This window comes from Lepidochelys kempii, chromosome 3 (genome assembly GCF_965140265.1).
Source record: "Lepidochelys kempii isolate rLepKem1 chromosome 3, rLepKem1.hap2, whole genome shotgun sequence".
In the NCBI taxonomy this organism is placed as follows: Eukaryota; Metazoa; Chordata; order Testudines; family Cheloniidae; genus Lepidochelys; species Lepidochelys kempii.
Window position 1 is genome coordinate 178663059 of NC_133258.1, and position 25361 is coordinate 178688419.

Consider the following 25361-nt stretch of genomic DNA (forward strand, 5'->3'; position numbering starts at 1 on the left):
TATTGTTTGGAAGATAGGCAGTTTACGTACTTGAGAGAGAAAGTGCTTGACCTTTTAATGAGCACTTGTTCTTGTAGAGGGATTTTTCACGGTGTTATAAGATTATGGATGAATTGAACATAAAATTCTTGACTCTTGTACACACTCTGTAGCAGTAATTATTACCTCCTGTAATACCAACCTGTAACACGGTTGTAAAAAGAAAGGAGTACTAGAAGCAGGTCTCCTTGAATATTAATACCTAGGACCTGTAACTATCTACATAAAGTTTTATAGTTTGACATATTCCTGTAGAATCTCAACTCTGTGGAAAAAAAACTTTTTCCTCAATAGCAGTCACAGCACAAATATAGTTTTCGCATGTGATGTGGGACTCTAGATAAAGAGGACAAAGACAAACATTTTACTGTAATTCAAATCTTTGCCCCTTGGCTGCTACCCAACAGTTCACTCCATTCATAGAAGTAGGGAGCGATGAGCTAATCCAGAATTCAGACAATACTTTATTTTCCAAGAAAATTATAGTTATGGCTTTCCCAGTGCTCCCCCTCAAATGGTCATATAGGACCAGATTCTGCTTCCTCACAAAGACAAAACTTTTAGTGGGAGTGTTCCTTGTATGGGGACTGCAGAATAAGGCTCTTAGAAATTAAATCAACCAGTACATACAAATCTAACTTCAACCCACACTTTGACAGATTGCAGTGTAGATGGAGGGTGTTAATGTACAAACAACTAAAAGCATGGATGCTTCTAGTACCACACTTGCACATTTTTCTTTTCCTGTGCTTGTGATTGAAGCACTACACTGGGACTCAGGAGATCTGGACTCAATTCCCAGCTCTGCCACAGACTTCTTGTGTGGCCTTGGGCAAGTCACTTAATTTCCCTGTACCTCAATTCCCCATCTATAAGAGAACACAATAAAATTCCTTTCTCTATCCTTTGTTTTCTCTGTCTATTTAGCTGTAAGCTCTTACAAGTAGAAACTATCTTTTACCATGTGTTTGTGCATCACCGAGCACAGTGGGGCCTTAATGTTGACTGGGGCTTCTAGGGGCTATGTAGTACAAATCATGATGTTTAGTAGTTTTTAGAGTATATTTGGATGTAAAACTTATTTGCATTAAATGCTGGCTACTTTACCTGTTTGAGGCTTTCTTGTTATGCGTCTCCCATTCATGTTTACGATGCAAAAAGCCCTCCATCTGAGCTGAAGGAGTCTCTTGTGTTTTGGCTGGTAGGGTAGCCGCAGTCTGAGCCTGAATGGCAGTCTTGGCTTTGCGGTCTGCAGTTGGGGAAGGAACAGGACTAGACTCTTTGGAACTTGTCCTCTGTTCTGCAGCTCCATTGACCATTTCATTTGCTTCCACAGTTTCCGCCATCTAGGAACAGTGGAAAAAACATTCAGCTAGAGGCCACACAAAGCTACAACATCTTAGAGTTAATTTTCTATCTTGCACAATGTGGCTGAGTGTACACTTTGTCTATAGAGTAAGACAGTCCAGTAAAATCACTTTCACACCCCCATGGAGACACAGAAGGCCAAGGAAATTAGACATATGAATGGATTAGTACCCATTTTACAGATGAAAAAAATCCAGGAAAAATAAGAGCTAAACATCAGTGTGAGTTTTACTGCACTTTGTTCTGTTAATCAATCCATATCATTTTATATATTGTCAATCCTAAAATGAGAGCATTTCATCCCATTGCTAAGTACTCAAATACTTGCAACAGTAACAATCACACTTCTGTAAACATTAGAGGAATAATTAAAGTTATAGACATCAGCCACCTTACATATATTTATAATTTTACTGCTTTAAGTTTAATATAAATTATAAACATGTATTAAATTACAAGTAAACAGAAAATACAATCAGAACTGTCCAGGAGCATTCACAAAAACACAACTTTAATGTATGTTGCAAAATTGCTTGGTTTCTGTAAATGCTCTTTCTCCCCATGCCCCAGATAGCACAATATAATCAAAACATGCAGAAATTAGGAAGATTACACCATGCATTTCATGTCCATCATCCCAGTTAGGATTTGGATCTTAAAGACAGGGAAATTGTGAGAGGTCAAATGTCAATTTATCAAAGTCTGTTACAGACTTCATTATTAGGTGGATAGGATTTATGTTAAAGGAACTGGAAACCACCACAGTCACTCAACATCACACAGCTATTTACCCCCAAACAAAGACAGAACCAAGGCCTTGCCCATCACTTGCTTTGTTGATCGCGTTGCCTGCTGCACTGTGTTCGAGATAGCCTAGAGAGCAGCTCTGACTGGTCAAGCTGTCGACGTCTTCAGGAGCCATTCATCCAAAAATCATTTAAATTGGAATCCTAATGGCTAGTGTGCTTTTGCAATGCAGCTTGGTTCCAGTTTTATTTTTTCCTGTACCATTACTTTGACGTGTAGAGCCTTTGGTAGCAGCCCACAGGTTACACGATGAGTGTCTGGTATTGTTATTAGCAAGTTACTAAAGCTCACTGCTGCTAATGCTCTAGTAGATTACAAACATTCTGTACCATTTTTATGCAAGCAAGTATTTTCAAATGGCACAATAATTAAAGACATTCCCACTGTTGCACAGGGTCTGAACAAGTCAAAAGCAGCAAAATTATTAGGCAATGAACTACAAATTACACCTCCCTTTGCTAGAACTTTTCATGCCTGTCAACTGTGAATTATTGTATCTTTCATCATTGAATGTCATATCCTAAACCCTAGAAAAATTCAAGTATGGGATATGAATTGGGAAGGACTGGTTAACTGCCTTTAAACAAACTAAATTTTCAGAGTATATACATTACATCACTGAAACGGGGAAAGAATCACAACTCGGATTAAATTTCAGGCATATTCAATTAATGGGACTATGCCTCCAAAGATGTACAATCTAGTTCAGACTTTCTCAAACTTTATTGCACTGAGTCCCCCCTTCTGACAACAAAAATCATTACACGACCTCAGTAGAGGGGACCAAAGCCTGAGCCCCACCATCCCGGATGGGGGGCCAAAGCTGAAGCCTCAGGGCTTCAGCCCCAGGTAGGGGGCCTGTAACCTGAGCCCCGCTACCCAGGGCTGAAGCCCTTGGGCTTTGGCTTCAGCCCTGGGCGGCGTGACTCAGGCTTCAGCTTTGGTCCCAGGTCGTGGAGCTCGGGCTTTGGCCCCGGGCCCCACCAAGTCTGAGCTAGCCCTGGCAGCCCCATTAAAATGAGGTCGCGATCCACTTTGGGGTCCCGACCCACAGTTTGAGAGCCGCTGATCTAGGTTATTGGAAAACAAGTGCCCCTTGAAAATGTCCATCCTGGATTATGGTTCTATTTCCTGTCAGTATTTTACATCTTTAGGCTACGTCTACACTATGAGCCAAGGGTAAGGTTGCCGCTCGCATACACATGCTAGCTCAATGAAAACTAGCATGAGTATACGTAGTAGCGTAGCCACAGTGCATGGGCAGGGGTAGCAGGGCTAAACCGTACTGAATATGTACCCACGCATTTCAGACCAGTGTGTACTCAGCAGAGCTAAGCTATGTGGCTGCTGACTGTGCTACCGTGGCTACGCTACTATTTCTACACTGAACTAGCATAAGTATGTGTACGCAAGCTGGGAATCACACCCCTAGTCTGTAGAGTAGACGTGGCCTTCGTAAAGCAGTGGCAGAGTTTATTCTGCAAACTGTGTGAAATTTGGACCATTAACATCTGCCACTTTTAACCAGATATCAAAATAAAACAAAACATGCTACAGGAAGAAAGACTGGTGGACGATTATCCTAATGTTGCCAGCATGGTTACCAGGAAATGGATGTTATAATAAAGCAAGCTAATATCCTGGTTCAGCATTTAAAAAAAAAAAAAAAAAGGCGGGGGGGGGGGAGCCCTAAGCAAATTGGCTAGTGACAGCTTAATTACTGTTCTTGAAACAAATTCTTATTTCTAAATTGACAGACCTATACAGTGAGATTGTATGAAGTTTAAATGAACAGCAAGAATTAATTACTGGGCATGTGTGTAAACTGTACATTACAGTGGATGATGGTAACTTAAATACTTGCCAATAGCCTTATATAATTATGTAAAACTACCTATTAGCTAACCTCAGTATTTGCAGGATTCAACATATTTCCCATAGTAAGTATAGGAAGGATATGAGAATATCACAAATATGGAGGTACCTATATCTACTCATTGTAGGTAAAGCAGGGAAGTTTTTCAGTACAGCCACTGCCTAGCTAGTTAAAATGTTTTTATGGAAGAGAGAAAAAAATCACTCCCTGCTGCGATTTGCAAACCTGTCGTTTTAAATGATAGCTGCCAACTGTAATTACATAATCAGTCCCTGAACTTCTACTTCCACTTACAATTTAGCTATTGATTTTAATTACTGGATTGAAATAAAAACAAAAATGCATATGCAAACTAAAACACTACAGTTATGCTAGGACTATGAAAAGCTCACTGGATGCTCTTTAATGGAAATTTTTGTAGCATAATTTTCTTTTTTATATGTTATTCACAATGAACAGAAGACAAGCAAAATAAATCTGCACGTGGACCACAAATATTTATACCAAGTATGTGCCATGAAAATAAGAAAAAAAAGAAAAAGAAAAAAGAGGAGCTAAATAAACTTTAATGGAAACATGCTTTGAGCATGCAAAAAACAACACAACAGAGGACAAACATTAATAGCAAACTGTACTGTTACAATAACAAAACAGTTAACACACATGAATACATTTTTCTTCATTGTGACTGTTTATGGGAAGTTAGTTGAAAGTACTTTAGTGGCTAGCTACTATTCATGAGGTATTTAAATCACAACTGTGACATGCAACATGACAGCTAGTGACAGGATTAGAAACATCCCTTTGATTTTCAAAGTGCATGAAGCAATATTACATTCAGTTCATCAACTTGAGTCTCTGCACCACAACTCAAAGAATAAAGAGACATACTTGTCTTCTTCAAATACAAATAAATTACAGCCAATAAACTGTTCTGTCAAAGATATAATTTTGAAATCTTAGTCATAATTAACAGGTAAAAATATTATACTCCCTTAGTGTCTGGCATTATGATTTTACTCTTTTTTCTTGACAGTAAAACAAAATTTGTATACTTAATCCTAATAATATAAACTAAAAATTATTATCTACCTAAATGGCTTATTGTTAGCCAGAATACATGTAAAGGCTTCCTGGTCTGGCAAGTCTGAAGACGCAGCTATGCTTTATGAGTACTGTAATACTTTTAAAGGCACAGAGACCCAATACTGGTGCATGGAATCCACCAGAACATTTGTGTATATTTGTATACAGAAATTTAAAAAGGATTAAGAAGCTATATGTTGTTATCCTGACAAAAGAGAAAAAAAAAAAGACATGCATCATGAAGTGGAAAGATAAGTTATTATAAAAGTACAATTGTTGGAGAACAGTCCATCAGTCACGTTGACTAAGATACTCTTTTGAAATCGAAACTTTGATCATCAACAGCAGCTTATATCAACTCTGTTACAAACAGCAAAACTGGTGTATGTCTGATGTATTGCAACATGTGGTTCATTAAACTATAGGAGATGAAAACTCTCATTAAGAGATCAACATGCAGATGGTGAAGATTAATATGAAGATGTGCTATAAAAAGATTCCATAAAACAAAAACAAAAGAAAAGTTGAATTAGGTTATGGTAACAACCAAGAAGGTTTGCTGTATGCAAAAATTTTGTGATGCTACTGCAGGCCCACTCTCAAATTCCTCGACACATTTACTTATGGCATCACTTTTGCAAAGCTCTGGCATTTAAAACAATCTATTTTTCATCATTCTAATATTAAAGGTTAACTGAAATGCTTTATTGGAAAAAGGAACATGGAAAAACTGTCTGACACCCCAGAATGTTTACAGAATATATGTGCAGACCCAAAAAGCAATAGGGATAGGTATTTGAGAGGTGAACTGCTGAAATGCATTTCCTGCCAAAATCTGAGTTCAGGATGTTTCACTGCACCTCATATTCATCATAGTGATATGATTATGGCATAATTATTATGCATTGTGTACAAGATGGGTCATGTAAGGTCTCATTGGAAAAGTTATGATTTGCCAAATATGATTATCCTATTTGTGTGTATGTATCCTTTTTGTATGTGAAGTTATGAATATTGACTATGTATCTGCATTTCAAATGTGCTTACTCTGGGTAAAGCCCACAACTAGCCTTTCAGATACAACAATGAAGAAGCTAGACAGTGCTAATGGCTCATCAACAAAGACAATGGACCACGGAAGAGCTTAGCCTTGTTTCAGCCAGCCTATAAGTAACAGCTGCTATGACTCAGCAAGGCATGTCATGGCACGTGGCCAGACCACATGACATTGAACTCCATTTTGGTACCTGTACTTTACCACAAACTGGGCTGGGAACTTAGCTTGGAACAAAGAGTTCCCACTTCCCGCCATATGGAAAAAACTATATAAGGTGGGGAGTGACATCATCTGAAGGTGTCACTCCCCACACAAGAACACCTGGAAATACCTGAGGAACAAAGATTGAACTGGGGGAAGTGCTAGCCGCAGGCTAAAGAGATTTCTAGCCTGTGTATGGAAACTTGGTGGACTGCTTGCATCAGTCAGGGTGAGAAACAGCTAATTCAAATCCTATCTAGTATGTTCGGCTTACTTTGTGGTTTTTTGTTTATTTGCTAGATAATCTGCTTTGATCTGTTTCCTATCACTTATAATCACTTCAAATGTACCTTTCTGTAGTTAATAAGCTTGTTTTATCTTAACCAGCGTGTTTTGAGTGAAGTGTCTGGGAAAATCTCAGCTCTGTAAACAAAGGCTGTTGCATATCTTTCCCACATCGAGGGGGAAGCAAATATATTAAAGAGCTTGCATTGTACAGAACCCTGTGGAGCAAGATGGCATAATTCTGGGTTTAAACGCTAGGGAGCAAGGCTGGGGAGCTGGGAAATTGGCTGTTTGTTCTTGAGTGGCTTAGGTAAAGCACTCAGGTAGCTCAGTTGGGTGTGTGGTGCCACCTGCTGCTGTGTTGGGTGATAACAGGGCCTGAAGAGGCTGGCTGAATCATCAGCAGAGCAGTGTGAGGAGGACCAGTCAAGCTGTATGGTTTGGGGGAAAAGAGGTTTCCACGGCTCCCAGATGGCACCCTGGGGGTGACAACCCATCACACAGGGCTTTGCATTTCCACTGCAAAAATGATAACTCTAATAGCCCAGGGCCCCTCATTTAGGTTATTTAAGGTGACTGTAAGTACCATACCCGATCAGGTCCAAAGACATAACAAGGAGCAGCAGCATGCTTTACAGAACTCTGAGTGTTAGAGAAATTCAAGTAGCAGGGGAAACAGCCCCTGATTTCAGGCCTTGGCAGGAATGATATCAGAGACAAAACAATTTTCTGCTATTCTGTTGTTATAAATAAATGTATTTATTGGTAATTTTTAAGTTTGCACATATAAGGCTAACTCCTGCTTGCCTTATTCTTATGCACACTCCCACTGACTTCACTTGGACATCTCTTATTGGTAAGGATTACTCACATGAATAAGGCAAGAATTAGCCTATATTCAGTTAAAAATTTGGGGTGCATTTTTTTTTTTAAAGAAAGCATTGCAGCTCCTTTTTCAGAGTTGGTATCTGCTCTCAGTTATACCACCATATCGAGGGTCTCTCTATTTTACTCAATGGAGTTTCTATGGTGTAAACTAAGAAGAAATCAGGGGAGAACCTGGACCTAAATGGTTATGCGGTAAGACTAAAACACTTTATAAGGACTGAATATCAAAAAATCCAGTTGCTAATTTTTAGCATGCTAGGTTCTCTGTTTGTTTTTCTCTTCAGTTAAAAAGTTCATTCTGCATGGAATGTTATACAACTAACCTTTAGGCCTTTATTTTTGGTAGTTATAACTCTTTTCTCCCCCACAGCCTGTATTGTCAAGCTCATTTGCATATATTATCTTCAGCCTCATAAATAACTCATTTGCTAATGCAGCTAACTTAATAATGTTGCCGCGCTGAAATCTCTAGTATAACTGAATGCGTCATACCTGTCAGATTTTAGTTTTCTTCTTCATTATGATGGAATCTCATTAAATCTTAATTACTCATCTAAAGGATGATTTAGCTGTAAAAACTTAATGCTATTAATGACATAAAAAACTCACAATAAGTAACAGGAAATAAAAGTGTCACTTTAACTTAACTGAGTGTCAGTGAAGAGATTCAAATAAACAAGGATTAAAGTGAATCAAATATATATCCAAGAGGGCTACTAATTAAATAAAAGTCGACTGGAAGGGAAAAAAGAAAAGCAGCAGGGGATTTGAAGCCAAAAGATTAAAACCAATAAAATACTGAATAAAGACGGTTTTCGCTGCAATTGATTTTGTATGTCACAGTCCAGACCATGGTCGGTCATTGGCTGTCCATCTGCTATTAAAGTTTTTGTAGTTTTGGTAGGTTTGGGAGCGGTAACTAACCCGTGGAGACTCCTGGTCTGAAGGTAAACCATTTTGGGAAACCTGTTCTCCTTTTGTACCATCCCTGTTGGGAGACAGAAAAAAAAATTGCATGAAATTCTAGAAAGTCACAAAACCTTCCTCTCAAAAAACAAAACTTTCCTACTGTATTTTGTGCACTGTAGAAATAGAAGCAATTGTTATACAAATGCCTGAATCTCCTGCGATTTACATCAGTTTTAAAAGTGTAAGTACATTGAGTTCTGTGGGTTACTCCTGATATGGAATAATGTGAGGGCAGAATCAGGCCCTGAGTCTTTTATATCATAATAACCTAACTAGGATTCTGTCTTCATCACATAGAAAATAACTGGAATTTGTGTGCGACTTAAATTGTAACTGTAGCTGGTGCACACTGAGCAACTTCTTCAAATGTTGTGCAGACCTAGAAAGTTTTACCCATACGTCCTTATGCTGAGAATGAAATCAATCTGTCCATTGACTTCAATGCATGGGTGGCAGTTATCACAGGACAGGGGAGGCTGAGGCTCCCCAAACAGCCCTGTATGGCCCAGCCCACACTCAACCCCCAGGACCACTCCTGCTTCTCACTGGTGCTCTTTCCCCGTGGCCGGGGCCCCGGGCTGGGATTAGTGGGGGCCAGCCTGTGGCCAGGGACTCCCAGTGCTCTGGGACTGGAGGCATTTGGGTGGCCCTGGGCTGGGGCAGGCTGCCAGCAACCTTGGGGATATAGGGGGGAGCGCTCTGGTGGGGGAAGGGGGCAGGCCAGGCCGGGGGCAAGCCCATGCTTCAATGGGTTTGGCCCTCAATGTATTAGCCTAAGGAGGTGAGCCAAGCTCCCTGCAGGCTCATGGAGATTTCCAGTGACTAATTAAATGAAACTGGGCTGTTGTCAGCATCAAATATCTTATTTGGGGGCCTTCTCCTCTACACTCAGAATTCCCCCTCATTCTTTAGTTCTGAATCGAAGATTGTTTGAGCAGGTGATTGAGGACAACTGTTTTCATTTTATCAGACAGATGGAGTTCCAATCTTGCTCCATGCAAAATACAGACACACTGTACTAGTGCACACTTATCCCATTCCTTGCATTTGGCTTTACTGGCAACTCAAACTACAACAGAACATAAGCTCTCCCTAAACTTGGTTGTTCCTGGGGTTCTCTGTTCCTAACCCATAGTTCCCTCTGCCTCAGAATGACAATCCTGCCCCTCTTGTATCCTGGTAACAGTTAACAAAATGCACTTTTCACTTTGACTCATTCGTAAATATCCTGTATCGTTATGCAGAGTTATGGCTCAACAGAGAAGCAGGGCTTCTTTGTGCAGGGTGCTAGCATCTACCATCCTGTCACGATCCTCAATAATCTGGAACACAGCATTCAGTAGACTTCAATTTAGGGCATGCACACGCATGTACCACCCAGAAACATTAACCCTGGGTCCCTCACTTCAAACACATCAGCACACCTGAGAGTTTTGTCTGAAGGTAAGTTTATTATTACTTGTGGGGCCCAAGGGGGGAGTAATTCATATGCAGTTTGCCTTCTTTGGTCTGAGCTTACCATTGTTGTGAATCTGCATCTTCTGGAACCTTTGGGCTTGGCTCTGGGGAAGGAGGCTGCCTCTTTCTTTCCTCTTCCTCTTGCTGTCGACGTACTTCCAGTAATTCCAGCTAGGGAGGGAAAATATTGGAGAATGGTAATGACTCACACCTCAGTCGTTTTCAAGAAGCATTTCTAGAAGATGCCTATAACTCAGGGCTTTTGCTGAGCAGGGTGCATGGCCTCACCCAGAAGAGGCAGGGCCTTTAAATCAAGATCTAAAGGGACTGGGGTTCCGTTGCGTTAGCAGTGGCCGGAGCCCCTGGCCCTTTAAATCACCACCAGAGACTTGCTGCTGCTACCCCAGGGCTCCAGCAGCAGGGCTCAGGTGGTGATTTAAAGGGCCCAGGGCTCCGGCTGCTACAGGGAGCCCCGGACCCTTTAAATCGCTGGCCTGGGGAAGCCGGTCTGGTCCTGCACAGCGTACCGGCTCTTGCCGGTCTAGACCGCCTTACTTTCACCTCTGGAGCTGGGGAAGGTATTAGCATTAGTGGGAGAGACATGTTAGTGTCTGAGTGACAGGGTCAATTTGATTTAATAAACTGAAGGGAAAGTGTAAATATTACAGTGAACAAAACATAAGAAAGTAGCCAAGAAAGCAGCCCTTTGGGGACTTAAAGAGTACTCACTGTAGTCAGTCTTTCCAGTGCTGAAAATCTTTCATCCCAAGTAGCTGCAGATTTTTCAAACGCTTCATGCCGCTTAATTAACTTTTCCACTTCATCCACACTTTGACCTATCTCACGACTGGATAGGTATGGCTCCTGTCCCAGCAGCCAGGCCTCAGCCACACTAGCATCCCTTGAGAACTGATGTACTTCCAGAACTGAGCAAAAATATAAGGCAGTCAGTGCTTAGTGACATCAAAAGTGGCACAATGTAGTCAGGTACCTTTAGTTCTTGTTTTTAGAAGGGTGGGAGGCAGGGAGGGATTTAAGTGTCTTTGGCTGAATTTGTCTCTGAACTAAGTCAACTGAATTGAATGGACTTATACTAGACAGTAATTTTGACGTTCTAGTTTTGCTGAGGTAGTTTGAGCAATGCTCATATCAAGCTGCAAAAGGCACATTAATCAACACTTAAACTCCCAACTATGGGCTTGCCCAGTTCCTGCAGAAGTGAAGGAAGAGACATCTGCTGAGTTCAGTGGAAGTTGAATTGGGTTCTACTCCAGTAGCACTGTCAGGAGTACAGCTGGTGTCTCAGGAACCAATACAGTGGTAGAACTATGCAAAGCATGTGTCTTTGGTGCAAGTAATGCATTCACCATACATTAATAATAAGATAATGGATTGTTGGCCGGGCCTTACAATGGACGTATTTAAGATTTTATGACGTGACCTGTCGTCTGTCACTGAGTATTGTGATGTTACGATATTTTAGGGCTGTCAAGCGATTAAAAAGATTAATTGCACAATTAAAAAAAGTATTGCGATTAATCACACTGTTAAACAATAATAGAATACCATTTATTTAAATATTTTTGGATGTTTTCTACATTTTCAAATATATTGATTTCAATTACAACACAGAATACAAAGTGTACAGTGCTCACTTTATATTTATTTTTGATTGCAAATATTTGCACTCTAAAAAACAGAAGAAATAGTATATTTCAATTCACCTAAAACAAGTAATGTAGTGCAATCTCTTAATAATGAAAGTTGAACTTACAAATGTAGAATTATGTACAAAATATAACTGCATTCAAAAATAAAACAATGTAAAACTTTAGAACCTACAAGTCCACTCAGTCCTACTTTAGCCAATCGCTCAGACAAATAAGTTTGGTTACAGTTTGCAGGAGATAATTCTGCCCACGTCTTGTTTATAATGTCACCTGAAAGTGAGAACAGGCCTTTGCATGGCACTGTTGTAGCCGGCATAGCAAGATATTTATGTGCCCGATGTGCTAAAGAGTCATATGTCCCTTCTTGCTTTAACCACCATTCCAGAGGACATGTGTCCATGCTGATGACAGGTTCTGCTCGATAACGATTCAAAGCAGAGTGGACCGATGCATGTTCATTTTCATCATCTAAGTCAGATGCCGCCAGCAGAAGGTTGATTTTCTTTTTTGGTGGTTTGGGTTCTGTAGTTTCCACATTGGAGTGTTGCTCTTTTAAGCAGGGTGGATAAAAATGATTTTTAAAGAAAAATAAATAAAAAAAATCGGATTTTTTTTTTAATTTAAATTGGATTTTTTTGATAAAATGCTTTTTGAGGAAAAAACCTATCTAAAGAGAGTTTTAATTAAGATATCTTTGAACTATAATGTATCTCATCCTGGAATAGGGATTATAAATTCTAATTCTATTGTATGAGACAATATATTCATGTAACGTTTAAGAAAAGTTTTGTTAATGAGTTCCAATAGTTCATGGATTAGGGACCCAATCTTATGGGGTTCCACAGGCTTCTGATTATTTAGGCTAATCTTTCTATCTACCCAATGGGACTCAGTGCTCAGTCTAGAAGACACCATCAGAGATGCTTAGTTTTACTGTTCTCAGACTATAGATTTGTGTCTCCAAAGGTAACATGCTTGTTAACAGCAAAAATATTTTAAAATAAATAAATAAATAAATATACAGAGGTGAGAAATAACAGACCTCAACTCTATCGTCCCTCTGCAAATTTGTGTACACAGAGTCAATCCCTTACCTCTCTCTAAAAGTGAAAAGTTTCAAAAAGTTCAATGAATAGAAGATTGTTGGGGGCGGAATAGATCTGGACAAGGAGAAGAAGTCTGGAGATAAATGTGAGAAGCGAGGGACATATGTTTGCTCTTGAAGAAAAAAATCCAGAATATTTAACATTGTTGTTTTAGTTAAATAAAACCATTTAAATGTCTGTCTGGTGATGTTCTCCTCCTAATACAGCATGGCAAGAAAATCCTCCAAATATTAATGATTAACCTGTTGAACTGGAGATAGTTCACTTCCGAATGACTTCATAAATATCTGCTTCAATTACCTTTGGTAAATGAAATAACCAAACAATCATTTTCTGATATAGCTGTAAAACTAATCTGAAAAGTTTTCAAAACAAGTCACTGTTTAAAAATGTATAGCATGTACCTTCTAAAAATGAAACCTACATCTATCTCTGAGTTGTGAACAATATGTATTAAGGTTATAACAACCAACAAGAATGCACTTTTATGTAGAAAACCATGATTAAATCGAGTCTTTCTGACTAGTGATTTAAATCATTATTTATTTCAATTTGATTTAAATCAAATCCACCCTGCTTTTAAGCTATCTGAAAGCATTCTCCACACCTTGTCCCTCTCAGATTTTGGAAGGCACTTCAGATTCTTAAACCTTGGGTTGAGTGCTGTATCTATCCTGAGAAATCTCACATTGGTACCTTCTTTGCATTTTGTCAAATCTGTAGTGAAAGTGTTCTTAAAACGAACATGTGCTGGGTAATCATCTGAGACTGAGATAACATGAAATATATGGCAGAATGCAGGTAAAACAGAACAGGAGATGTACAATTCTCCCCCAAGGAGTTCAATCACAAATTTAATTAACACATTATTTTTTTAACGAGCCTCATCAGCATGGAAGCATGTCCTTTGGAATGGTGGCCGAAGCATGAATGGGCATATGAATGTTTAGCATATCTGGCACGTAAATACCTTGCAACGCTGGCTACAAAAGAGAATGCCTGTTTTCACTTTCAGGTGACATTTTAAATAAGAAGCAATCAGTATCGCCTGTAAATGTAAACAAACTTGTTTGTCTTAGCGATTGGCTGAACAAGAAGTAGGACTGAAAGGACTTGTAGGCTCTAAAGTTTTACATTGCTTTGTTTTGAGAGCAGTCATGTAACAAAAAAAAAATCTACATTTGTAAGTTACACTTTCACGATAAAGAGACTGCACTACAGTACTTGTATGAGGTGAACTGAAAAATACTATTTCTTTTGTTTATCATTTTTACAATGCAAATATTTGTAAGCAAAAATAATATAAAGTGAGCACTGTACACTTTGTATTCTGTGTTGTAATAGAAATCAATATATTTGAAAATGTAGAAAAGCATTCAAAAATATTTAATAAAATTTAAAAAAATAAAATAAAATTCAATTGGTATTCTATGGTTTAACAGTTTGATTAATTTTTTTAATCGCACTTAATTTTTTTTAATTAATCACTTGAGTTAACTGCAATTAATCAACAGCCCTAGTTCTTTGTTGTACACCCAGATGGAGCCTGACTGGGAGATATACTTTCTGTTAAACCCAGGGGCCTCCTTTAAACCCATTCTCACAACACTCAAAAGTTAGGGCTTTTCTTCACTACCGGGGTAAGCTGACCTAAGTTACACTACTCCAGCTATGTGAATAACCTAGCTGGAGTTGACATAGCTTAGGTTGACTTACCCCAGTCTCTTCACTGAGCTGCATCAATGGGAGACGCTCTCCAGTCGACTTACCTTACTCTTCTTGGGGAACTGGAGTCGACTGGAGAGCACTCTGTCATTGATTTAGCAGATCTTTACTAGACCTGCTAAATCGACACCTGCTACATCGATTGTAGCAGCAGCAATCTCCCCTGTAGTGAAGACAAGCCCTTACGCTGTGTTTTTGAGGCTTTACACTCCTAGAAGCTTCTTAACCGCAATTGCACATATATCCTTAATAGTATAACACTGGGTGGTTTTTGCAGTGTTCCACATAAATAGCTTTGGAAATGAGGAAATGTGTTGATGTAAAATGGAATAAAAAACAGTGCCTAGGATTTTCCTTGCATTCAAAGCAGGAACTCGTACAGCCTATGTCATGCAATTAAGGTCTGCCAGGCAGCCATCTAGGGTACCATAAAACGATAGAGGTAACAAGGTTTCCACTGCAGCAAAGAGTCACTTGATAACAAGACCTCTGAGTTTTGGGAGTACCTCTTTGAAATGGAAAGTTGTCTAGTCAAGCCTAGAATATCCCCATACTTCAGCTACCTATTACCACAGCACGGGCTTCAGGGAGAAGCTGACCAGAAGATACTGTGTTCCTGGATCCACCCTTAATGACAGAGGCTGTAGAAAAAGGCTGGCTGACCAGAAGACAAGTTCCCTGCCTTAGCAAGTGCGAGGAAAAAGCTACGGTGAAGGAGAGAGAAAATCAAAGAAGACGGGGAGGGAAAGTTTGGAGTTACCTGTTTGTTTACTTCGGATGAGTGGGAGGAAAGAACTTTTATCCTCATGCTAATATATTTAGTGCTGGCCTTTCAAGCAGTATAATAAAAATGGTGTAAAGATCATGTTATATTTCTGCCTAAGAAACAAAATCTTACATTGCAAAATCTTACATTTGCGAGTTACACTTTCACGATAAAGAGATTGCACTACAGAACTTGTGTGAGGTGAACTGAAGAATACTATTTCTTTTGCTTATCATTTTTACAGTGCAAATATTTGTAATAAAAAGTAATAATATAAAGTGAACACTGTACACTTTGTATTCTGTGTTGTAATAGAAATCAATATTTGAAAATGCAGAAAAACGTCCAAAAATATTTATAAATTTCAATTGGTTATTCTATTGTTTAACAGTGTGATTAGTCGTGATTAATTTTTTTAATAGCAGTTAACAGTTTTGAGTTAATCACATGAGTTAACTGCAATTAATCAACAGCCCTAGATATTCTGCTTATCGACTGTTTGTCTTTGGTATAAGAAACCTCATGGGTTTACAGGTTTAAAAATACACAGTTTATGAACCAATGCACTTCCAAACACGTAGACTCTGTCATATCAGATAACACAGGTACATACTGCACATATGTGTAGCATGCTTGAAATGCCCTTTCAAATGCCTTATTGTTACTGCGGAAACCCAATAAAAATAAACTGTAAAAAAGAAAATGAAAATAATTACATCCATAAGGCATTGTGTATCTAGCTAGTTAGACTTCCAATTCTGCCCTCACTGAAGTCAATGGCAAAATGCCCATTTAATCTTTGATGCTGCAGGATTGGGCCCTCGATGCAGCCATTACCCAGTTGCTGTACCACTGGCAGTAGCAAATGCTACTGTTATGATTCCAATGTGAACTCAACTCCAATCAGCAATAGTGAACAGATAAGTACTTGTGTGTTCTTGCAGTAGCCAAAGATATCAATGCAGAAACAGTTACAACTCACTCTGCTAATAAGCAATTTAAATGCATCCTTACTCAGTCTCAGCCATTCCCATCTGTCTTCCCATTTGTCAATCATTTCTTTTCTCTTCTCTGTCAACTGCAATAACTTTTCCTTGATCTGAATTTAAGACAATGGACCAACGTTACATAAACATCAAATAACTCACCACCACCAACCACACTGTATAAGCCAGGGGTGGGCAAACTTTTTGGCCTGAGGGGCACATATGGGTGTGGAAATTGTATGGCGGGCCATGAATGCTCACGGAACTGTGGGTTGGGTTGCGGGAGGGCTTCGGCTGGGGGTGCAGGTTTTGGAGCGAGGCTGGAGATGAGGGGTTGGGGGTTCAGGAGGGTGCTCCAGGCTCGGACTGAGGGGTTCGGAGGGCAGGAGGGGGATCAGGGCTAGGGCAGGGGGTTGGGGCGTGGGAAGGGGTCATGGGGGCAGGCTCCAGGCGGCGCTTACCTCAAGCAGCTCCCAGAAAGAGCGGCATGTCCCCTCTCCGGCTCCTACCCAGAGTTGTGTCCAGGCGGCTCTGCGCGTCCTGTCCACAGGAGCCGCCCCTGCAGCTCCCATTGGCTGTGGTTCCTGGCCAATGGGAGCTGCAGGGGCAGCGCGCAGAGCCCTCTGGCTGCCCCTATGCATAGGAGCTGTAGTGGGGACATGCCACTGCTTCTGGGAGCCGTGCGGACTGGAGCAAGACCTTGACCCCACTCCCTGGCTAGAGTGCCAGAGCAGGGCAAGCCCCAGACCTCAGTTCCCAGCAGGAGCTTGAGGGCTGGATTAAAACGCCTGGAGGGCTGGATGTGGCCCCTGGGCTGCAGTTTGCCCACCCCTGGTATAAGCTGTTACCACAAACAAAAGGCGCTGACTTTCAGAAACAGGATACACTGTGCAAAACTGTCAGTGGGGAATTTAAAATTAAACTTAATGGAAGTGGGTGCAGTTGCTTTCTGTCAGCAGTAATCCTTGGTGAGGACACACTGATGTTCTGAATCCTGATTGTAAGTACAATATTGCAGTTAAAATTCAGCATTTGCATGACTTGATATAACAACTTTAACTTTAAAAATACAACATACAGATTAATTAGTAAGAAATATAAATTGGACATGGCTTATTTTTTCCAATCCAATCTGACTGATGCAACCATAGAAAAAAGTGGAGGATGTACACTATCAGATAATCCACATTACTTAATCCATGGGTGCTACTACATGTCAGTAGCAATCTATGTTGACAACAGTCAAATCCACTGACACACCTACATGAACCTACATTGTTCTCAACAAGAAAACTGGTTGGAAAAGCCTCTCCAGTTGCCCACTAAACGCCTCTTTGAGGAGGCCGCACTGTGTTTATCTGTAATGCTGACAAAGAAATCATCAGTTCCCGGGATAGACAGTAACTTTGCTATAAAATAAGGCCTTTCCCCCAAAGGTGGCAGTGAAGAAATGAGGGTTGTGGGTCTTTCCTTAGGCTTACGGCATCCCTAACAGGGTCCCAAAGTGACCAGGATAAATTAGGAATAAAATCCAGGGTTTAAGTACCAGGGAGTCAGAGATTTCTCCCTTATGACTTCAGAACAGGACACTTTCCCCCTTAATATTTCACCACCCACAAGCTAGAGACTGTTCTTGCGTAGCGAGGCACAAAACCACTCCTATTCCTTCTTCAAGTAGGCTCTGTAATACACCACTCCCCTTGGTTTTGACAAGACCGAAGGTTGCCCTTTTTGCTCATAGGTTTCATCGTCCCAACAGGTTTCAGAGTAGAAGGCATGTTAGTCCGTATTCGCAAAAAGAAAAGGAGGACTTGTGGCACCTTAGAGACTAACCAATTTATTTGAGCATAAGCTTTCGTGAGCTACAGCTCACTCCGATGAAGTGAGCTGTAGCTCACGAAAGCTTATGCTCAAATAAATTGGTTAGTCTCTAAGGTGCCACAAGTACTCCTTTTCTTTTATCATCCCAACAGTACACATCCCTCCTCCACATCAGAACTGAGAGTGTCACTTCTGCATGTTACCTGGACCAAAAGGAAAGTTTAGGTGAGAAACTGGGGACTCTAATACTGATCCCCCACATGGATACACAAAGTTGTACCGCTGAACTGACCCTAGATTAGAAATAATACAGTAATCTCATCAATGCAAGTGCAATGGACCCTTAAGTAATGCAGTCATTATAAATGAACACCTCATTAATCAGCAGATTACACAATGCAAGCCTTCTCTGACCGAAACAAAATTCACAGTTCAGCTGCACTGCAGCTCTTGTATAGTCAGCAAGCAGAGTACCTCTTCTGATGCATAGTGTTTCCTTGCCAGAAGAGATTTGCCAAGCTCAATGCACGTAGTAAAGCTGTCGTTACGGGCGTCAATTTCTGCTTTGATACCCTGGTGATTGTTCATTAGTAATTCAACAGATGAAACATCCCTACAATGACAAATTGTGGTTTAGAAATGTATACTCCAAAATTAATGGTACCACATAGTTGTTCTTTTAAGCAAATAAGTTACAACAGAAATGCACAATCTAGAATTTATTAATTCCTGGTTTGTAATTCTACACAAGAGGCAAGATTGTACCCAGCCTCTGCGTGATGTGCATGACTGGAGACAGGCTACAAGGAGCATCCCCCTTACACACCTATGTCGTGGTCAGTACTAACAGTAAGTACTATGTGAAATTGGTGTTGCTACTAGTGCTTGCCTCTGCAAAATGGGAGAGGAGAGGCAGGCCCACTCCCCCTCTGCACTGGAACTAGACACGGTTTCCTCTCCAAATGTGGCACAATGGTCATGCTACTGTGAAGCACCAGGTCAACAGTGGCTCCTGGAGCTCGCACTGTGGCTGTGCCTTATAGGTACAAGGAATCTAAATGCATCTAACAGCCCTTAAATCTAACAAGAGCGAGCCAAGAATTATCATTCAGTAGATATTCAATGAAGCAACCATACACAAGAGTATGATTTGTCTTCTTTAAATCAACAGGCTGAAAGGCTCATTATAAAAGAGAAGTTGCAGTGGGGGAGGTTTAGATTGGATATTAGGAAAAACTTTTTCACTAAGAGGGTGGTGAAACACTGGAATGCGTTACCTAGGGAGGTGGTAGAATCTCCTTCCTTAGAGGTTTTTAAGGTCAGGCTTGACAAAGCCCTGGCTGGGATGATTTAACTGGGAATTGGTCCTGCTTTGAGCAGGGGGTTGGACTAGATGACCTTCTGGGGTCCCTTCCAACCCTGATATTCTATGATTCTAAGTGGTAAAAGGGATTGATGATGAATTGATATGGCTAGAGGGATTTTTTAAGCTATTCACCTATTTATTTTCTTTAAACAAAAAAGCAATAACTTCATTAAGATGGAACAATTTTGATCTGAACAGACATGAAGTGAGCAAAGGGCTGTGACATTAACTCCTTAATCCTATGCTATACTCTAGAGCAGGGGTGGCTAACGTATGGTTCCGGAGCCACATGCGGCTCTTCAGAAGTTAATATGCGGCTCCTTGTATAGGCACCGACTCCAGGAACTCAAACCCTGGCTCTGCCACAGGCCCTGTCCCCACTCCACCCCTTCCCGCACCCTCCCCTGAGCCTGCCACGACCTCGCTCCTCCCCCTCCCCCCAGAGCCTCCTGCAGGTCACGATGGGGAGGTGCGGGGAGGAAGGGAGTGGGAGGTGCTGATCAGGGGAGCTGCCAGTGGGCGGAAGGAGCTGGGGGGGGGGCAGGGGGAACGACTGATGGGGGGCTGCTGACCTATTACTGTGGCTCTTTGGCAATGTACGTTGGTAAATTCTGGCTCTTTCTTAGGCTCAGGTTGGCCACCCCTGCTCTAGAGGCTGTATGAGAAAGAGTTGTAATTGTCCGGCTCTGCCGAAAGAACAGGAGCTGTGTTCCCTGTAAGCTGTGCGCTTGGGCGGCCACTGGCTGCCCAGGAGAGGTTCAAATGGTGCCCAGCTGATTAACAGAGAACACACAGCTAGTAATATGTGTTCAGGTGCACCTCCCCCACCTTGCTACATCCTGCAGCTGCTCCCCTCCCAGCACCCTCCTGCCGGCTGTGCAGAGCAGGGAGGGGGAGGAAGAGGGGAAGAGGAGGCTGCTGATGTCAGGGTGTCCCCCTCCCTTCTGCCCCTGTACCCCATCCCCGCAGAGCAGGGGGGACGCAGCCTGGCTAGGACTCTGCATGAATGGTGAGTGACTGAGTGCCTTTCTTAAAGAGACAGTGCACACTGTTTCTGAGATTTCCCCAGCAGTCAGCTCACACAGTCTCTCTCTCTCTGCCCCCACTCCCCATGTACCCATCTCCACAGAGCAGGGGAGGGAAGATAACAGGGCTCAGGACAGAGCAGGAGAGCTTTCACTGAGTGTCTTAAAGAGACAGCGCACGCCCGGTGTCTCTCAGAAATGTCCCCAGCAGCCAGCACACACACTGTCTGTGTCACACACAGTGTCGCGCACACATACACCGTGTCTCTTTCACACTCACCTCCCAACACATACTTGTATCGTAGTTGTTATTTCTTGGTACTTCCTGCAATGCACATATATTCTCTGTAATTTTATTCTTTCAAAGTGTGTTATTTTTGTGTTTTGACCAGTCTATGCATTTCATAATTTTTATTTCTCTTACACTTAAATTTAATTCTTTGAGTAGTGAGTTCTAAAATGCCTAACCTGACCTGGCTGGAGTAATTATCCCTATGGTCACTTTTTAAAAATATATATTATATCAAAAAATTTTGTTTCTACTGGTGGAGCACATCTGCAAATACATAACAAAATTTATTCTGCAGATGGATGGAAAAAGATTAGATGGAACATTGCACAGGAGACACTGAATGTGGTTTAAACAGGCCGAAACTGTATTCCTAAATGTCAGGTAATACCTGGCAGATAAAAGTGTACAGTGCAGGTAATTCCATAAGCATTACTATATTGACGGTGGGAGGCGGGGGGAGTTGCAGTTGTCAACCTCCCTTCCTTTATCCACCCTGCTCTACAGCCAACTTGCTGCTGTGACCCCACCTGCCCCCTCAAATGAGAATTAAGGGGGGGGGCCTAGGCTCCCTTCTGTACCAGTCACAGGGGTCCTGAATCCCCCCCCCATTTCCACTCCTTTAAATAATATTGCCTTTAAGTCTTTGCCAATCCATTTTATCTGATCACCATATTCCTTCCCCTATGGAGTACCGGCGCTGGACATCCAGCCCATGATTACATAATGAGTTGTGACATCATAGCCTCCCCGCCATTTCATGTCTGCCCCAACTAAGTCCCCAACCTACTGTGGGGAAGGCAAACCCTACGCCACCTCACTTTGGCCAATCTGGCAGTGAGGGAAAAAATTCCTTTCCAGCCCCCCAAGAAAGGATTGACCAGTGTAATGCCCACAGTGGATCATGAGGAGATCTGGTTTTGAACAAATCCCACGGAGGGTGGGGGTGGCTTTGCCTGGTTCGGGGAAAAGAGGGCTTTTCCTGCACCAGTGTGGACATGAGTAGTCCCCCCCACCTTCCAGTCACCTGGGGGGAGGAGGGGGAGGGAGGGTCTGAATCCCCAAGCTGATCTGCTCTGAAGCTGCCATAGCAAGTCATTCTCTGCCTATCTAGCCCTTAACAGGGGCACTCTCCTTTTCCTACGAGCCGGACAATAGTTCATACCACTTAATGTGCGGTGCGGCCACCCTCCCAGAGTACTGAAATCTTTCTTTTTTACTAGTTCTCTCCAGCCAGCTCTGCAGCTCCTTCCATCTGCCAGTCAGCATAGCTGCCATTCCTAATTGTGGTCTGGGTGGCCAGAATGCCTGCTTTTCCTCTGTCTATATGGAAAGGTTGATTAGACAGCCATTTTATTTCACCTGGTTGGAGGGATCTAAATTATCTAGATAAACCTTGGTCCCGCTGTCTTGGCTCAGTCCTTTAAACAGGCGGCTATATTTCTCAGCAAAAGTACCAGCCTTACCATAATAATATTACAATATTTCATTGCAGATGTTCACATTACCTTGGCTTCTCTTGGGCTTCGATCTGCCGGATAACATCTTCCATCCAGAGCATGAGATCACGAACCATGCTGAAGAAACGAAATTTATCTCCTGTATCCACCAGTCTAACCCTGCGTCCCTCGCAGGCATCCAGCAATGCTTTCCATGCTTCCAGGACCTCGTTCTCCCGCTTCTGGATGTCATCAGCCTTGTCCCCAGCATAGGCAGCCTGAAGGCGTGCAGCGTCCTCTTGCAGCTGTCTCACCTAATGTATTGAAAAAACAAACAACAAAACCGCACCTCAGCTCGTGTATGCTTTTTAGTCAAAACAATCCACAGCTTAAGGAAATTTCAGATACTAATTTATGTTTTGAGTTTCTCCTTAAAGTCTTTTGTAAGTTGCAAGTTTTCAAAGTTGGAACTTTGCACTGTGAAAACCTCACTCATGGTGTCCTGTCAGCCTTTCATTTTAGAACTTCTCATACCTAGAGAAGTAGAGACTTCTGGTTAACAGAAGAAACACACATCAATTCACTGTTGCCTGCATCTTGCGTGATCATTTACACCCATGCAAAATGATTCACAGATTTTAAGACCAGAAGGGATCATTATGATCATCAAGTCTGACCTCCTGCATAACAGGTCATAGAATTTCATCAGTAATTCCTGCATCAAGCCCAGAGCTTCTGGTTGAAATAGACCATATCTTTTAGAAAGACAGCCAGTCTTGATTAAAAGACTTCAAGTGATGGGAAACTCATCACATCCCTAGGTAAATTGTTCCAACAGTTAGTTACCCTCACTTTAAAAGTCTGAACCTGTCTATTTTCATCTTTCAGTCACTGGATCTTGTCATCCCTTTGTATGCTGGACTAAAGAGCCTACTACTATCAAAAATCTCTTAGAACCATAGAATATCAGGGTTGGAAGAGACCTCAGGAGGTCATCTAGTCCAAACCCCTGCTCAAAGCAGGACCAATCCCCAATTTTTGCCCCGATCCCTAAATGGCCACCCTCACGGATTGAACTCACAACCCAGGGTTTAGCAGGCCAATGCTCAAACCACAGAGCTATCCCTCCCTCTTCCCCATATAGGACTTTGTAGATTGTTAAAAAGTGACTTGATCACATTCTCTTGGATAAACTAAACTGACTGACCTTCCCAAGTCTCTACTATATTTTAAGTATATTTTAAATATATAAGTCTATATTTTCCAGATATCAAATCATTCTTGTGGCTCGGTTCTAAATCCTTTCCAATTTTTTCAACATCCTTTTGGAAGAACTATGCACTGTATTCCAGTAATGGTCTCCCTAATGCAGTATATAAAGGTAACATATCTCCCTACTCCTAGTTGATATTCCCTTGTGTATGCTTCCAAGAACTATGTTAAACCTCTTAGCCACAGCATTACACTGGGATCTCATGTTCAGTTAGTCATCCACCATGACTTTCAAATCATTTCAGAGACAGTCTTTTCCAGGATATAATCTGCTGTCCTGTATAAGTGACCTAGATTCTAGGTACCAAATACTATCAGCACATGATGATAGTGTGTTGTATCCACTTTGCACTTCCTTTGCACTAGTGTAAATGACTACAAAGTTGCAGGGTCATTGTGAATTGGCCCAGACACTCCAAACAATGCAGAAAAATACCAGTTCATAGCAACCGAGTTGACTGGCATTTCTCCCATTTGAAATATTCATTTTTAAAATAGCTGTATGCCTTAGTGGGGATTATAATTCCTAGTATGATATATTAATAACTATTCTCTTTTTTGTCTATACAATATACCTGTCTTAAGAAAATACATTTTTTTAATTGTAGTTTTGACATTTCAGATTGTTTAAATGTTTAATAAATTAAACACTCTGACACTTACTGCATTCTGAACTCTACTAATCTTTATATTGTGCATGCATAAGTACAGAACGTGGAATAAAATCAAATCAGAATGAGCTCACTGTGTCCATCATCTGAACAGTTTCTGAATTTTAGGGGTGAAATGTTCAAAAGCACTTGGGCTTGGACTAACTCTGCTCCCATAGAAATCAACAGGAGTTCTACCATTTTAAATGTCCTAATTTACTATTTCCAGAAACTAACACAAGAAGCACTATTGAAGTTAAAGTATCCAAATGCATAACAAAAATAGCTATTTGGCAGACTAACTGCACTTAAATATCTATGGTCTTTATCAGCCACTACAAACAAGAAACCAAACATGAGAAAATCTGGAGAGGATTAAGGAATTTCCTTTAATTTTTGCTTCCCCCACCCCATACCATTTGGAACGTCTGTCCTTCCACTGGACAGCTTATTTTGTGCAATGTTCACAAAAGGAACAAATATGGGCACTGAGGCATTGAAAATTTCAGTGGTGACTTTTTGGCATAATTACTACCTACCTTCCCAAGATTGTGTTAAGAGCACAGAAAAAGCTAAATCTGTGTTTTTATATTAGTACTGATATACAAAAAAAAAAAAACTTGATAGATTTAATACCAGCTCAATGCCTCACTGAAACTGCTTTAATAGGTGTTCTATTTTATGCAAGTTAACCTTTTTTGTTCCTAATTTATCTTCCAACTGCATAAACCAGACAGCATAATGCTGGCACTACTATATATGCCTATCTGAAACAGATCCTCTGGGAAGTCATAGAATCATAGAATAACAGGGTTGGAAGGGACCTCAGGAGGTCATCTAGTCCAACCCCCTGCTCAAAGCAGGACCAATCGGGGATCGCTCAGTGGGGGGAGTGAGACCTCAGTGGTTTGAGCATTGGCCTGCTAAATCCAGGGTTGTGAGTTCAATCCTTGAGGGGGCCATTTAGGGATCTGGGGCAAAAATTGGGGATTGGTCCTGCTTTGAGCAAGGGGTTGGACTAGATGACCTCCTGAAGTCTCTTCCAACTCTGATATTCTATGATTCAATCCCCAACTAAATCATCCCAGCCAGAGCTTTGTAAAGCCTGACCTTAAAAACCTCAAAGGAAGGAGATTCCACCACCTCCCTAGGTAACGCATTCCAGTGCTTCACCACCCTCATAGCGAAAAAGTTTTTCCTAATATCCAACCT

General features: G+C 41.3%; 1 protein-coding gene across 5 annotated transcripts in view; it reads right to left on the reverse strand.

Annotated features, from left to right (window-relative positions):
• Window positions 1-25361, reverse strand: part of SPTBN1 (spectrin beta, non-erythrocytic 1) — a 214493-nt gene that overhangs the window by 7547 nt on the left and 181585 nt on the right. For all 5 annotated transcript variants that reach the window (XM_073339156.1, XM_073339157.1, XM_073339158.1 and 2 more), the window contains 7 exons: window positions 22297-22541; window positions 18583-18721; window positions 16316-16400; window positions 10764-10960; window positions 10096-10205; window positions 8532-8595; window positions 1147-1385 (listed from right to left, as the gene is read on the reverse strand). In XM_073339156.1, the coding sequence (XP_073195257.1) occupies window positions 1147-1385; window positions 8532-8595; window positions 10096-10205; window positions 10764-10960; window positions 16316-16400; window positions 18583-18721; window positions 22297-22541 (1079 nt within the window). The remainder of the gene's footprint in view (window positions 1-1146; window positions 1386-8531; window positions 8596-10095; window positions 10206-10763; window positions 10961-16315; window positions 16401-18582; window positions 18722-22296; window positions 22542-25361) is intronic.